Genomic DNA, 17,327 nt, shown 5'->3' with positions numbered 1-17,327 from the left:
AATGCTGTTGAGCCAAATATTCGTGCTAAATACTACCACCATACATTTTTATATCAATGCAGGATCCCAGGATGGTATGCAACATTAAAAAACAAACAAAAGCAAAATTAAACTAGTTAAAACTAAGCTATGATTTCCCTCTCTGCAAAATGCTCAAGGATACAGTCAAACCTTGGTTCTCGAACGGCTCCATTTTTGAACGTTTCAGCTCCTGAATGCTAAAAACGCGGAAGTAAATGCTCTGATTTTCGAATGTTTTTCGGAACCTGAATGTCTGCCGCAGCTTCCACTTGAGTGCAAGAAGCTCTTGCAACCAATCGGAAGCCACGGCTCAGTTGTCGAACGTTTCAGATGTTGAACGGTCTTCTGGAACGGGTTATGTTCAACAACCAAGGTTTGACTGTACTGGGGAGTCATATTTTGTTATGGCTCCACCACGGAACTAGAGTCTCTTCCCCCAAAGTGGGCAGGGGGGCCTTGTCCTACCTCAACACAATTGTCACAGACGCTGCAATGGGAACAGCGCGGAGGGCGGTAGAAATGGCAGGTGGCGCACCACTTCATCCGTACTTGGATCCCTTTAATCTCCACGTTCTTGTAGAGCGGAGCTCGGAAGTCGTCGTCTTTATCCTCGTCTTCGTCTGCTGCTCAAAGGTTTCAACCCCGTCCCCGGGAAAGGAGGAGAAAACACACGGTTAGATGGAGGCAGAAGATGGTTAGCGCCAAACCGCTAAGAGCACAGCACAACGTAATACAGAGCAACACAATGGGAATCTGCCTGGTACCAAGTCAGACTATTGGAGCATCTAGATCAGTACTTCCTACACTGCCACTGTTGGGTTTTCCAGCAGAGTTCTCTCCCAGCCCCAGCTGGAGATGCCAGGGACTGAAACTTGGACCTTCTGCATGCAAAGAAGCTGCTCTAGCGCAGCTCTGGCCATTCACCACTGTCTAGGCAAGAGGATGCAGTCACTGAACTATAGCCCTACCAGTGAGAGCCAGTGTGGTGTAGTGGTTAAGAGGGGTAGTCTCGTAATCTGGGGAACCGGGTTCGCGTCTCCGCTCCTCCACATGCAGCTGCTGGGTGACCTTGGGCTAGTCACACTTCTTTGAAGTCTCTCAGCCCCACTCACCTCACAGAGTGTTTGTTGTGGGGGAGGAAGTAAAGGAGAATGTTAGCCGCTTTGAGACGCCTTAAAGGGAGTGAAAGGCGGGATATCAAATCCAAACTCTTCTTCTTCTCTACCAGTGACACACAGCTGGAACGGGGAAGAGAGGAAAGTCCCCGGGTACGCCAGCCTTAAATGTGTTAGGCCACGCCTCCCCGGCCCTCCGATTGGCTGGCCAGGGCAGTGACGCGCCCGAGGATTCCCCTGCTCTCGCGGGGGCTGTGAGCCAGCACCCGCGTGTGAGGGGAGGGGGTGGGCCCGCAACCCCACCTCCTCTCCAGCTCGGAAGTGGCTTTGTCGAATGGCTTGGCTCCCGAACAAATCGGCTCCTGAACGCCACAAACCCTGGAGTAAGTGTTCTGGTTTGCGAACGTTTTTTGGAAGCCGAACTTCCAACGCAGCTTCTGCAGCTTCCAATTGGCTGCAGGAAGCTCCTGCAGCCAATTGGAAGCTGCGCCTTGGTTTTCGAACAGTTCCGGGGGGGCGAATGGACTCCCGGAACAGATTAACTATGACAACCAAGGTACCACTGTAGTCTGATCATTGGGAACAGAGGGAATGATACATTAAACTCATGTCTAAACTGTACAGTCACATTCACACCACGTATTTCAAGCACATGGCTTTGCCCAAATAATCCTGGGATCCTGTGGTTTGTTAAGGCTGCTTCTGTTGCCAGGATTCTTTGGGGGGAAGTCATGTGCTTTAAATCTAAGGTGTGGAAGTGCAAATAAATAAATAAAAACCCCAGCACATTAAAAATCAGAATATCAAGGGAGAAGGCTAGGCTAACATAACCCTTCTTCCTCACATCCCATTTTATATATTCAGTGTTTTCTGCTCTTATAAATACATATTCCATGGAGTGCCCACCTGCAGAATAAATTTACCTCCCTCGTCTACTATTTGTGACAGGCTTGGCGTCACTAGGAAATCTCAGCAGAGGTAACGCATTGAATAAAACCTAAACCCCAGAAAAACAAACATCAGCAGCGATTGCACTAAAGGCTCCTGAGAAGGCAGGAAAAAGCCGCTAGTTTCATGACTTAAAAGGACAGACACTTCAAAAGAAAGAGGCTAAGCTATCCAGACAAGAATCTGCATAGTGTTTACCAGCACATCTCCCATCAAACGTGATAAAAGCTGGCATGTTGCATGAGTTGAAGCCAGACACACACGCGAACACACACACCTGACAAGAGCATTTGTCGCTGTTCACAACAGCAATCCGTTGCAAATAAACAATGAACGATCCTATTTGGGATACGGGTGACTAACACATCTAAATAACAACAACAACAACAACTCCAGTATACCAGAGATGGGGAATCTGTGCCCTTCTAGATGCTACTGAATTACAACTCCCATCTGCCCATCCTTGATATTTACCAATAGTAAACTCACTCTCTGTTTAAAGAACACGACTCGGCCAAAATTGCACCATCCAGGAGGGAGGTATCAACATGTTCAGAGGAACCCCCAAGGGTTACAGAAGTTTAACAATCTGGGTGGGGGAAAACCTAATTGGAAGGAAACACCCCCCCCCCACCAGTCTGATGAGGACTGAGCATGCTCGATAGCAACAGAACGCAGAGTATCTGTTGCGGGAGGCAGGGGGGGTGGGGACAAGACTGGTGATGGTGGGGAGGATGGAACAGGGCACAGCTGGCTGGCTAGAACTCTGAACAGGAGTTCTCCAAACTGCAGATTAACGCTGCATAATCAGGTAACTAATTTTCCTATTAGGGGTATTAATGGGGGCAGGGAATAAAAGCTGGTTGTGCCATTTTGTAAGCTGAAAAACAGTTTCTATCCATGGGCTGTTAGGCTGCTGAACGGAAAATGATATAGTGCAACTGACTTTCGGGGTTGGTGTGTTGTGCGACAAGCACACAGAGTGCAATGAGACTGAGTGTTTGGAGGGGAGGCTCAGTTAATTTCATTGTACACAGGTTGTACATTGACAATAAAGGTATCATCATCATCATCATCATCATCATCATCATCATCATTCCTTTCTGCCCATATTTTCCCCAAGCCACCCACCCTCATCCTGTCCAGGTTTACCTCGTGGAAAAACCCCAGGGTCCATGAAGGTTGCCATGCTGAAGTTTGCGAGTACAAACAGGAACACGAGCCCATTGTATAGAGGGATGGCTGGAGAGACGGCTCTTGTTAACCAGGGGCACCTGCATACAAGAGAAAAGCGAGGTTGGAATTAGTCTTAGTTTGTCAAACGATTTGCCTTGTCAATGTCTCCCCACCCCAGAACATCTCAACCTGAACACATTTTAATACGGCATTCCCCAAAGGCAAAAAGAGGGGTGAAGCAGAGTTGTTGCTGGCATCTGTCCATCTCGAGAGACAGCGGAGTTTGAAGTCAAATTGCTGGAGAATCACAGCGCCTGCTGTGGTTGCAGAGAGTGGTAACTTGCAACTGCTGCCTCTTGCATTGTTTTCCTGCAAGCCAGGGCAGCATGTATGGAGGTCCTGGGTTACTCAGACGACAAGACCCGAGGTACCACTGTACATCAACTCTGAACGTGCTCTGAATGCACATGTACATGCACATGGATGTTTCTAGCCACTGAGCACTGTTCCCTCCCTCTCAGCCTTGCTGATGTGGCTTCAAAGGATGTGGAAGTGCAACCCATCAGGGGAGCGTATATAAGCCGGGGGCAGGGCGGGTCTTGCTGTCGCTGCAACTGCTCTGCAAGGCACAGATTCGTGGGGGACGGTGCCCAGTGGCTAGAAACATGTGTGTGCATGTGCACTCAGAGCGCATTCAGAGTTGATGTACAGTGGTACCTCGGGTTACATACGCTTCAGGTTACATATGTTTCAGGTTACAGACTCCACTAACCCAGAAATATTACCTTGGGTTAAGAACTTTGCTTCAGGATGAGAACAAAAATCATGCAGTAGCGGCGCAGCAGCAGTGGGAGGCCCCATTAGCTAAAGTGGTGCTTCAGGTTAAGAACAGTTTCAGGTTAAGAACAGACCTTCAGAACGAATTAAGCTCTTAACCCGAGGTACCACTGTAAGTGCTTCTTCATCAATAAAGACTTAACTATCAGACTTCCTTAGCTGGGGGGGGGGGGAGCAGGACACCACTGCAAATCCAACCCATTCACGCTTGGTTGCAATTCCACCACAGGCAGCTGCTGTTCAGTTTTTTCCTGTGCAACCCTGGCTTGATTTCAAGATGCAAGAATAATCTTGATTCTTCTTTTGCGGTTGAGGCTTGAACTCAATGCTTTTTAAAATTTGGCTTCTTTTTCTGACCACTCGCAAGGGGACTGAAGAAGGTGCCAAAAGAAAAAGGCGTTGAGTTCAAACTGCAACTGCAAAGGAAGAATTGGGAGCGTGTTTAGAGTGTGCTCCTGGGTCTCCCTTTGTAGCTACTGCTTGAACGTTCCCGTGTCTAATGTCGTTATGATGGAAAGGTGTTCCTGGTTTGCCCCAAACGACCAGGCAAGTCAACCTCCAACAACTGGTGGCCCTACCTCTTTAGACTCTGCAGCTAATTAGCTACCCAGTGAAAATTAATAGGCTATTTTTCAATAGGAAATTAGTGCCACCAAGTCCATCATGGAAGGAAACCTACAACCATAAACAAATCTGTTCATTTACTGGAGTTGCATATTTGAATGAGTTCACTGAAGTTTAAAGAAAGGACACAGTGAATCATTATAAGCATTAGCAAGAGTTCTTTCGTCTCCACCCTACCATTGTTCCTTGTATAATTTGTTTTCTGGATTTCTTTCTCTTTTCGTTTTTTGATAGGGTATAAACTGCACTGTGGAAAAAAAGAAACTGCTGCAAGAGTTCCTGAGATAAGCAGTTGTGAATTAAATTGCCAGCTTAAATGAAAAAGGTAAGATAGGAATACTGTATGTTGTTGCTGTTTAGTTGTTTAGTCGTGTCCGACTCTTTGTGACCCCATGGAACAGAGCACGCCAGGCACTCCTGTCTTCCACTGCCTCCCGCAGTTTAGTCAAACTCATGTTAGTAGCATCGAGAACACTGTCCAACCATCTCGTCCTCTGTCGTCCCCTTCTCCTTGTGCCCTCCATCTTTCCCAACATCAGGGTCTTTTCCAGGGAGTCTTCTCTTCTCATGAGGTGGCCAAAGTCTTGGAGTCTCAGCTTCAGGATCTGTCCTTCCAGTGAGCACTCAGGGCTGATTTCCTTCAGAATGGAGAGGTTTGATCTTCTTGCAGTCCATGGGACTCTTAAGAGTCTCCTCCAGCACCATAATTCAAAAGCATCCATTCTTCAGCGATCAGCCTTCTTTATGGTCTAGCTCTCACTTCCATACATCACTACTGGGAAACATTACTACTGGGTAAACATCACTATCAGGTAAAGCTCTGTCATGTCATTCGGCCGCATGAGGGATGGGGAACTTGCAGCCCTCCAGATGTTGATGAACTAAAGCTCCCATCATTTGTGGCCACTGGCCATACTCCCAACTGATGGAAGTAGGGACCTGGAAGCAACACCTGGAAGGTATGGGGACCCCATCCCTGCTTTAAAATGTCAAGAATAAAGCTTTTTCAAAAAGCTCACTATAGCTGAGTGGCACAGAGCACACTTTGTATGCTGAAGGTTCTGAGTTCAATGCTTCACATCTTCAAATTGATTTATTTTTTATTTAAAAAGGATCTTGGGTACCAGATGTTTTGCCAAAACTTCTGCCTGAGATACTTCAGAGTTGCTTCCAAACAGTGAAGACATTAACTGGACCACAGGGAGGGAAGATATTTGACTCTGCATACGGCACCTTTTGCCCATCTGTCTAATGGGAATTGTAGCACAGTAATAAGAATAATAATTTATTATTTATACCTAGCCCATCTGGCTGGGTTTCCCCAGCCACTCTGGGCAGCTTCCAACAAAATATTAAAATACAATAGTCTATTAAACATTAAAAGCTTCCCTAAACAGGGCTGCCTTCAGATGTCTTCTAAAAGTCTGGCAGTTGTTTTTCTCTTTGACATCTGGTGGGAGGGCGTTCCCCAGGGTGGGCGCCGCTACCAAGAAGGCCCTCTGCCTGGTTCCCTGTAACTTGGCTTATCACAATGAGGGCACCAGCAGAAGGCCCTCAGCGCTGGACCTCAGTGTCCGGGCAGAACGATGGGGGTGGAGACGCTCCTTCAGGTATACTGGACCGAGGCCGTTTAGGGCTTTAAAGGTCAGCACCAACACTTTGAATTGTGCTCGGAAACGTACTGGGAGCCAATGTAGCCCAGAGGGCATCAGGTTGGCGAAGCTTGGTATAAAGTATGTTTTTAAGTCTCTAAACCTTCATTTAGGACAGCATAGGCAAACTTGGCCCACCAGATGTTTTAGGACTACAACTCCCATCATCCCTAGCTAACAGGACCAGTGGTCAGGGATGATGGGAGTTGTAGTCCCAAAACATCTGGAGGGCCGAGTTTGCCTATGCCTGATTTAGGAAGTCCTTGAAGAGCTAGTGTTCTAGATTTGCCCAAAAGTCAAATCTAAACACGTGGGGCAATGTTTTTGCCCTATTCACGTATAAAGCAGAGTGGTGGTGTTGCACTTTTTCACAAAATGGTGTGCATGGGGAGGAAAGCCATACCCAACCCTCTCCCCATGCCTCACCTCCCTCCTTATAACTTTTAAGCATTTCCCCCCTGGCCCGGTTCTATTACGGAGCACCCTCTGTCCTCCGTCAGCAGCCAAGGGAGGAAGAGTCACTGGGAGGCTACACCTCATTGCCTCTGACAGTGAACATCATGGCATGGGGAGAGAGGCCAGCCTGGCGCTAACCATTGAAGAGAACTGCTTCAATTCGTGTTTTCCTCTTCCCTCCTCATTCGCTTTTCCTTTTGTATCATGCCTATTTGATTCTGAGTCCAATGGCAGACGTCTTATCTCTTGATGTGTGTGCAGCTTTGCAGATGATTTTGATAATGATAATGATAATATTAATACTGGCAGTGAGAAAAATCCTTAACAAGCTTCTGTTTTGTTTAAAAAGCAAACTTCTCCATTCCCCACTTTATATGTGAACAGGATAAGCTTTTAACACATAGGTGATTGCCTTGCACATCTAGTTTGGGCCAAAGCCGCTTGGTTGAATGAAACTACCTACCATGCTTGGTAGGCCAGCTGTAACACGCTTTGATTGACAAAGGATTTCCCTGAAATACGTTGGTACAAATTGTTCTTGTGTGGCTGGCCCGAGATGATACAAACTAGATGATGTGATTCCCTTCCTCCCACGCCCACAGAATGGGTAACATTTTAAACAAATATTAATAATATTATTACAAATTGCACAAAAATGCCAAAAAGAAAAAGTCTCCGAGAGCAGAAAAGAAAGGGAGGTTCAATTAAGTTAATTGCAAATCACTAGTCTATGACATCGCCAGCATGTGTTCCTTGACATTATGTTGAATAAATGCATTGTTCCAAAAAAACAGATGAACAATTCCCAGTCACAAACAAATACTTGCCTTGCCCTTGAATTGCTTTCACAAGCATGGATTATAGCAGTAATTTTACGCAAGATCCTAGCAAGCTAAGCCTTCTGCAACCTCTCCCTCATGGTTGGAATTTTCCATGAGTTCCAGCTTTTGGCAATAAGCTTATTTGCAGTTATCAACATCTCTGTTTTCATCCATAGCATCTTTCTGATTATTTTGAGAGGCATAAACAATAGGCTTTCCTGGTACTTCCTGAATGGTTCTTGCCCTTGAAATCTGAAAGGTTTTAATCCCTTTGAACAGCCACCAATGCTCCTAATGCTTTCAAGGCTAGATTTGAATTGCCGGAGTATCATATTTGATAAGCCACACATCTTTTGAGCAGGTGCGTATTGCCAAACCAAACTGGGCCCCCACATTTTGAAGGGCCTCAGAAATAGAAATTTCAGCATGTGGTTATCATGCTACTGTTACAAGGCCATAGCGGGCAGACAAACAAAGCCACTGTTACAAGAGAGCAAGGCCACAGCCGGCAGATGAACAAAGAAGCCTTCAAAAGGAAGAAACATGGAATGTTAGAGGCTGATTGGATAAGAATGTAGAGTTTCACTCTCTGTTTATTTAGTCTATAAAAAGTGGGCGCACCCTGATTGGGATGTGCAGATTGCGAACATATTGCGCTGCACCATTTGCTATGCATAAGGTAAAGGGACCCTGACCATTAGGTCCAGTTGTGGCTGACTCTGGGATTGCGGCGCTCATCTCTCTTTATTGGCCGAGGGAGCCGGCGTACAGCTTCCGGGTCATGTGGCCAGCATGACTAAGCCGCTTCTGGGGAACCAGAGCAGCACACAGAAACACCGTTTACCTTCCCACCAGAGTGGTACCTATTTATCTACTTGCACTTTGACGTGCTTTCGAACTGCTAGGTTGGCAGGAGCAGGGACCGAGCAACGGGAGCTCACCCCGTTGCGGGGATTCGAACCGCCAACCTTCTGATCGGCAAGTCCTAGGCTCTGTGGTTTAACCCACAGCGCCACCCGGGTCCCTATTTGCTATGCATATGCAAATCAAATAAACCTGCTTGAAACCTGAATTGGCGTTTGCCTCCCTGTGTCCAGTCCGTGCTCCAGAATATCCGAGTCACATGCGGTCCAACAATTTCACCACCTGATTTACAAGGCAGCAAAATGGTTTTACGCGGCATTTGGTGATTATTATTTTTTAAGGAGAAGTAAAAGTTTAGGGGTGGGGATGTACATAAAACACCCTATGCATCATTCCTCTTAATGGCCAATGACTGGCACCTGCCGTTTCCTCCCCAAAATGCCTTTCTGAGGTTTGTTGCTGCCACTGCTGGTGCCGCTGCACCCAGCAAAGACGAAAGAGAAGCAAAAGTGGGCGATTTCACCTCTGAAATACACCACATTCGGTGCTATGAGTGTTCCTGAATTATGCACATGCATGCATACTGCCAGTCTTATTATAGGTATTTTTACATAGGAACGTAAGGCCATTTCTAATGTTCTCTGTCTGCTAGCGCAAGCCCCTGCCCCACCTCAAAACGCACACGCACAAAATCTGCAACAGAAGCAGCAAGAAGTATGCACCTGAAATGTTCTAAGCGTTGCATGGAGATTAAACGAAAATAAATCCCTGCCTGCAGGCTCACAAAAGGAAAAAGGAATGAGGACTTCAGAGGAAAGTAGGAATTGGAGCAGAGTGTCCTTTCTGGGTGGAACGGAGGGGTGGCAAACTCCTTAAAGCTGCTCCTTCTCTGGCCCACTAGCAGTAGAACTGAATGCAGGCAGGCTATTTATTTATATATTTATTTATAGGTGTGAAAGCATTTATAAAGTGCTTACTTAATACAGTCATACCTCGGATTACAGACGCTTCGGGTTGCACACTGCGCAGAACCCGGAAGTACCGGAACAGGTTACTTCTGGGTTTCGGCGCTTGCGCAAAAACACTAAATTGTGCTTTGCACATGCGCAGAAGCGCCGAATCGCAACCCGCGTGTGCGCAGACACTGCGGGTTGCAAACGTGTCTCCCACATGGATCACGTTCGCAACCCGAGTGTTCACTGTATTTAAAAAAATCTCTAGGGGGTGTACCATATCAAAACAAACAATACGATCAAAACAAAAACACAATGTACAACACAAGCATATTATGCCTGTTTTGGGGTCACTGCCCTACGACATCCTGCAGGGCAAGGTGCCAAGAGAGGAATTTCCCCAGATGAGCTAAGGCATGGGTAGGCAAACTAAGGCCCGGGGACTGGATCTGGCCCAATCGCCTTCTAAATCTGGCCCACAGACGGTCAGGGAATCAGCGTGTTTTTACATGAGTAGAATGTGTCCTTTTATTTAAAATGCATCTCTGGGTTATTTGTGGGGCTTGCCTGGTGTTTTTACATGAGTAGAATGTGTTCTTTTATTTAAAATGCATCTCTGGGTTATCTGTGGGGCATAGGCATTTGTTCTTTTTTTCCTTTCAAAATATAGTCCAGCCCCCACAAGGTCTGAGGACAGTGGACCGGCCCCCTGCTGAAAAAGTTCACTGACCCCTGAGCTAAGGGATCTTACAGGTCTCTCTCTCTCTACAGGGGCAAGCTGTCTTTTGGGTAACCTGGTCCCAAGCTGTTCAGTACTTTATATGTTAACAACAAGACTTTGAACAAGACCTGGTACCAGATCATCAACCATTGCAGTTCCCTTAGCACACATGTAATATGTGCGCGTCCTGATGACCTCAACAAAAGGATCAGGGAAGCAAACTTCCTGCAGTTGCTCCTTTACTGGCCAATAGAAGGGCCAGGTTGGTCTCCCTTGCCCAGGATGCTGTTCGTCCTCTGAGACAGGAGATAGAGGATGTCAACAATTCTTAGATCCCTGGCCTGTGGCAGAGGTTAGCTCCATAGTCTGAGGTGGGGTGGGGAGACAGTGTTGCATAACGGTTAGGGTACTGAACTAGGACCTGGAAGACCAAGGTTCAAATCCCAACTCAGAAATGAAGCTCACTGGGCAACCTTTCAGCCTAACCTAACTCACGGGGTTATTGTGAGGATAAAAAATAAGGAAGAAGTGAAAACGATTATGCCACTTCTAGGTCCTCGAAGAAAAGATGAGATATAAACACAAAAACAAACTCACATGGGTACACAATAAACCCTTCCAGGAACCAAATTAGATTTTTATTTCCTCCCCCACCTGGAAGTTTTCTAGCAACTGTATTTACTAAATGCAGTCCCATGTTCTGTTTATTTTAGTCTGCAGTTTCGGCACCCTTCAGCACAGCTTTTCTCTCCTTTCCCAACCTCCTTTCCTCCAGGAAATGTCACAAGTGACTGCCTGTTAAAACTTGACTTCTCCCACTCATTTGGCAGAGCAAACTTCAAAAGGCTGGCTGGCTGGCTGGCTGTACGGAGAAAGGAAGCTTTGTTTTGGTTAACATGCAACCCGGCTCCTTCAACCAACTAGGAATTTCGATGTGGAGACAGGGGCATTCGGACATTATTTGTCAACCTGTACCTCCTGCCTTTCCTTCGGAGAGCTTTCTCAGTTCACTCTGGCAGGGTAACTTTAGCGGGAGAGCAAATCTTATCAATTGCTTGTATTGTTTCACTCAGCCGCCACCAACTCAGTGCCCACCAGATGTTCTGGGCTGCATCTCCCATCAGGCCCAGCCAGCAGGTCCTGACATCCAGCTTGGCTTTGGGGAGGCCCCACCAGACACCTCAACCCACAGGCTGATGGTGAATGACCTTGGAGAAGCCAGAGGTTAACTGCCCAGAGAGCATAGCAAGGGATTTTATGGTGGGTTTCTTCTCTGCATGACTGCCGCCTCAAGCCTCCCAATCTCCCACAGAAGCTATTTCATTCTTCACACTGCTGCACCGGCAATGCCAATTTCTTTCTTGTAAACAACACACACACACACCCCACACACAATGAAGCAAAAGCTGGCTGGCCAATAACAGCAGGGCATTCAGCTATGCCTAATTCTGGTAACCAACAGCCTCAAGCATGAATAGAGAATCACTTTTCAGCTCAAGGGCCACATTCCATTCTGGACAGGCTTCCAAGGGCCACATGCCAGGGGCCAGAGGCAAACGTGAGGACAGCAATAAAAGTGAATTTTACCTTTGTGCATTAGGTTAACGTCTTCACATTCACACATCCTTGTCTATCCTCCATCTAGACCACTAAGAAGCATCCTTAAGAGTTCAAGGACACACTCCGGCAGGCAAAAGCACTCAGGGTGTTAAATAGGGACAGTGATGGGTGTGACACACAAGGGCATGTGTCCTGGAAGAATCCAGAGCACTAGAACACAACCTGAGTCTTCCTGATTGTAGACCACAGGTCCAACGAAACCAGCACCCTGCTTTGCACAACGACAAATTAGATGCCTCCAAGGATCCCACAAACAGGAAGTAAATGCAACAGCATATCCATACTGTCTGCCCCCCAGCAGCTGGCATTCAGCAGTCTATTGCCTTGAAACATGGAGGTTCTATTTTGCCAAACAGCCATTGATCATATCCTCATTTTTAAATTGGCCTAGTACTGGGGGGGGGGGGGAAGAACCCAAATCAGTACTCCTCCCCACATCATGGGAATTCGATAAGTTAACTATGGAGCGTATGGTAAATGCAAAGATGAGAAGATCTTACAGTGCCTCTAAAGGAGGAGTGGGGAAAGCTGTTGCCCTCCCATTTGCTGTTGGGACTCCAGTGCCCATCTGCTCCAGCTAGCAGGGCCAGAGGTCAGGGATGATGGGAGTTGAAGTCCCATAACATTCACAGCAACACCAGAAGCAGATATAGGGTAGCCCAACCGGTTCGTCCGCACTGGGTGCTGAGCTGGGAGGGCACCGCAACAACAGCAAACAACGGAAGGGGCATCAAATTTTGGCATTGCACAGGGCACCGCTGAGATTTTAAAGCCCAATGTCCGCCACTGAGGCCACTGATTCACCATCTCTGCTCTAGGAAAATGGTCGTGATTGAGATGTTGAGTCCTGTGTGTATTGTTCACCATCACGTTGGCTTTACAATGTTACACTGCGTACTTTAATGTGTGAGTTCACGTGTGTGTGATATTATCTCGATCTATCTCCTCCAAGTGTTCCTGTTTTCCAGGGACAGTCCTGGATTTACAGAAGCCGTCCCAGTTTCTGATTTGATCCCGGAATGTCCCGCTTTTCCTTAGGACACCCCCATTTTCATCAGATAAATGTTGGAGGGTGTGGAGTTATGCGATCCCCAAGTCAAGGAGATAAGTAACAAAACCTTTAGAAGACATCTGAAAGCAGCCCTGTATAGGGAAGTTTTTAAAAGTTTTATGTTTTATTATGTTTTTATGTATGTTGGAAGCTGCCCAGATTGACTGGGGCAAACCAGTCAGATGGGCAGGGAATAATAATAATAATAATAATAATAATAATAATAATAATAATGGCTTTTTTTAGCAGGAACTCTCAGGTGGGCAGCACTGCCATTCTAAGAGAACAAAAGAGGTGTTCATGGGGAGTTCTGGCTCCTCTTTTTCTAGAAAAATAGCACTAAAAATACTAATAATAGTGGAACAGGACGTCCCCATTTTCATCGGAGAAATGTTGGAGGGTATGTATCGACGTATGTCTACATCCTAATGATGATAACGATTGGTTCCTTCCAAATAAACCCTGTGGTTTTGAGCTCTAACACTACCACCAACTTTACAAGGGAAATCTCCATGCACCCATCCTTTAGATTCAAGATTTGCAAAGTGGGCTAACAAATCAGGATCTTCTGAATGCTGCAGTTGCGTTCGGAGATCAATCTAATTAATACAAAGCATAACACACTCTGGAGTGTTGCTTGTATCCTTAATTCCTTTTGAAATTCCTGTTTTACATAAACATATTACCATATTTAGATATGATTTAGGGACGACTGGCCTAGAAAATGACGGGAGGCAAGTGTTGAGAGTCATTAAACAAGATTTGGCAAACAATAGGGAAGCCATGTATTCTCTCTCTACCACATTTTGAAGGGTGTTTGTGTGCATTAGAAACTGAAATTCCACGCTTACATTTAATGAAATGAATGCTAACATTTGTGCTTCTCAGGAATCACATGGGGGACTTTGTCTCTATAAGTCGAACCAATCTGGCTTTGAAGCAGGAAATCATATCTAGCATTTGGGCTCTGCTGGTAAAAGCAAATAATTAAAAAAACTCCAGCTTGTCTCAGCTTTTCGCTTTGAATGAAAACTGCCCTATAGGAAATGAAACTTGGGTAGGGAGGTGCACTCACACCCAGCAGCCTCATGACTTTTGCTGATGCCTACCCAGTCCAACAACCTCAGATATGCAGATGACACAACCTTGATGGCAGAAAGTGAGGAGGAATGAAAGAACTTTTTAATGAGGGTGAAAGAGGAGTGCGCAAAATATGGTCTGAAGCTCAACATCAAAAAAACGAAGATCATGGCCACTGGTCCCATCACCTCCTGGCAAATAGAAGGGGAAGAAATGGAGGCAGTGAGAGATTTTACTTTCTTGGGCTCCATGATCACTGCAGATGGTGACAGTGGTCACGAAATTAAAAAATGCCTGCTTCTTGGGATAAAAGCAATGACAAACCTAGGCAGCATCTTAAAAAGCAGAGGCATCACTTTGCCAACAAAGGCACGTATAGTTAAAGCTATGGTTTTCCCAGTAGTGATGTATGGAAGTGAGAGCTGGACCATAAAGAAGGCTGATCGCTGAAGAATGGATGCTTTTGAATTATGGTGCTGGAGGAGACTCTTGAGAGTCCCATGGACTGCAAGAAGATCAAACCTATCCATTCTTAAGGAAATCAGCCCTGAGTGCTCACTGGAAGGACAGATCCTGAAGCTGAAGCTCCAATACTTTGGCCACCTCATGAGAAGAGAAGACTCCCTGGAAAAGACCCTGATGCTGGGAAAGATGGAGGGCACAAGGAGAAGGGGACGACAGAGGACGAGATGGTTGGACAGTGTTCTTGAAGCTACCAGCATGAGTTTGACAAACTGTGGGAGGCAGTGGAAGACAGGAGTGCCTGGCGTGCTCTGGTCCAGGGGGTCACGAAGAGTCGGACACGACTAAATGACTAAACAATAACAACAAGAACAACCCAATCCTCACCCCACTTGGCAAAAAACAAAAAGGTTTCTAACCTTCTGGTGTTTTGAGTGGCACTAGGTAACCAGATCCCATCCCCATTTTAATTTTGCACAGTGACATGCACTCCCCCGTGGGTGGGGTTGGGTTGCCACCTTTGGTCAGGCAAAACATGGGACAGGTCAGGCAATTCACCATCCAGCTATAGATAAATGCACAGAGTCCAGTTCTGCACACACGATCCCCAGCCAGATCAGGGAGTCTATGTGTAATACAACTGCCTACATCCTTCTCACTGTTTCCTTTTAGATGGCCGATTCAGTGCCCTGAAGGCTGAAAGCATTTTCTATAAAGGTAGATCGAAAGCAAAGGCAAGCGTCAAGGAATGTCAGTTCATCACTAACACTGATTCAGAATGAAGCCTAGACCGTGTAGGCCGAATTAGACTATATCAAAGTAAAAATATAAGTCACACCACCCATTAGCAGAAAACTTGCTGAATGCAGTTATCTATTACTAAAGGTTGTTGTTGTAATTGTCGTTATTTTTAAAGAGCAGGTGAGGAGGAGCAAAGTACCTTTCAGGAAAAGGCAGCTAGATGCCCAATCCCCTGAGGTTCAACTCTATCCAATTTAACCCTGTTTAATTATTCAAATCAGCTGGGCTGAATAGAAATTCGCTGCAGTTTAATAAGATATGATGGGTTTCGGTGGAGCGTTCCATTACAACCTGGACCCTTTCCAAATACTAGTGATGTGCGTTCAGTATACTGCAGATCGGGTAAGGTGAATCGATTGAAAACGCAAGAGAAGGGAGCTGCTCTTAGTAAGGAAAGCTCTGTCTCACCACCAAGTAGAAACCGCACACAAAAGAAAGCTTCTCAACAATGCAGCTGCTGAGTGCAACAGACTGGTCTTCGATCCCTTTTTTTTAAATGGCACACCATCTTAGAATATCACCTCCTACTACGCAATGTTGCACTGGCGATTTTATTTCTCCTGCATAGCAAACTATGTGTATAAAAAATCAGCCTTCTTCAACCTGGTGCCCTCCAGATGTTATGTACTACAACTCGCAGCAGCCAAAACTAGCAACACCCCAGCAGCTTACAAGGCAGTAAGAGGAAAAGGTCGTTCTCTTTCTCTCTCTTTAAAGCAATTAATTGAGTGGCAGGGCAGCTCCAGCCATGACCTGCATGTTCATTTCAGCCAGAGCTTTGCTGGACAGCTTGCCCAGCTATCCCCAATACCAGGGTGCATAAAAATCAATGATTAAAAAAAATTTTTTTTAATCAGATTTTTTTTATTTAAATTGGATTTTTAAAATTTAAATCGGATTTTTTAAATAAAATACTTTTGGAGGAAAAATCTTTCTAAAGATAGTTTTTTTATTTATTGTCCAAAGGCTATTCATCAGGAAATAAGGATTTGTTTTAAGTTTTTCATGTGTGCTAAAACTCAGTCTAAGCTGGGGTTTTTAAAAAAAAAAAAAAATTAACCACATCAGTTAACAAACATGGATACATATGCTATGAAGCTATTGTTTTAAATAAATTTGTTTAAATTGCTATTAAGGAAATTATTATTTTTCTTCTTCCAATAAAGTACAGCAGAAATGTTGTCCAAATACAAACATACATGTGAGGTGAATGGGGCTGAGAGACTTCAGAGAAGTGTGACTAGTCCAAGGTCACCCAGCAGCTGCATGTGGAGGAGCGGGGAAGCGAACCCAGTTCACCAGATTACAAGTCCACCGCTTTTAACCACAACACCATGCTGGCTCTCCAGTGCAGGGCAGGAGAGGTGGCAGAGTCAATCTGACAGTCCTGCCACCGCGCTGGCACCTCAGTGAGCTCCCCACACCTCTCTGCTCTCAGTAGGCGGCAGCCAGTAAGCCAATGAACACATGCAAGTATCTCAAACAACCGCAAGCTCCTACCTACGCCAACATATAACAGTTCAGTAGCAACATTTAATGTGTTTCACATTCTCCATGGTCCAAAAATGACACTGAGCAGGCATGTGGATTTCTTAATAAGGCATTCTTATCACAAAGCAAAGGGCGGGGAGGAAACGAGGCTCGCCAGTATCCCTGGGATTCGGGAAAATAATATATTCTGGAGGGAAGTAATTATAATTACACATGCTGCTGATCACAGAGAAAATCAGGAGCTTCAAGAGAGTGGGTCACAATGCAAAGTCTGCAGCGAAAGAGTTTAACAATGCTCAGCTAACCAGATTTATTTTTGCTCACTGTAACTAATCTCTGAATGCACTTTGGTTATTATAACCAAATTGGTTATTATAAACCAAATTGCTTGATTACCAGTAGGGAAACTGGAGTAGGAAAAGCTAGGGCACTCACCCTTTGTGCTACGGTTGGCATTGCCAGGCACTTGACAAAGTCCAGGTTTAAGCAGGGGATACATTGCCAACCCTGGAGCCCTCTGTCCCAGCTGCTGTTCCTTGTAGCCAATGGAGCCTCTGTTTATCTCTGTTTGGGTAAATGGAGCACTGCCCCAATGATCTCAGTCCAGAGGTGAGTTTAGGGGAGCATGACCAGT

General features: G+C 45.7%; 1 protein-coding gene across 1 annotated transcript in view; it reads right to left on the bottom strand.

Moving 5' to 3' along the window:
- Positions 1-17,327, bottom strand: part of ZDHHC8 (zDHHC palmitoyltransferase 8) — a 142,035-nt gene that overhangs the window by 41,944 nt on the left and 82,764 nt on the right. Inside the window, exons 2-3 of the mRNA XM_083590046.1 lie at positions 3,237-3,358; positions 487-644 (exon numbers count right to left, since the gene is read on the bottom strand). Of these exons, the coding sequence (XP_083446172.1) occupies positions 487-644; positions 3,237-3,358 (280 nt within the window). The remainder of the gene's footprint in view (positions 1-486; positions 645-3,236; positions 3,359-17,327) is intronic.

The sequence above is a fragment of the Podarcis filfolensis genome (genome assembly GCF_964270895.1).
Source record: "Podarcis filfolensis genome assembly, chromosome: 16".
Classification (NCBI taxonomy): Eukaryota; Metazoa; Chordata; class Lepidosauria; order Squamata; family Lacertidae; genus Podarcis; species Podarcis filfolensis.
The sequence above is the reverse complement of the archived record's forward strand: the minus strand, read 5'-3'. Positions and strand labels throughout refer to the sequence as shown.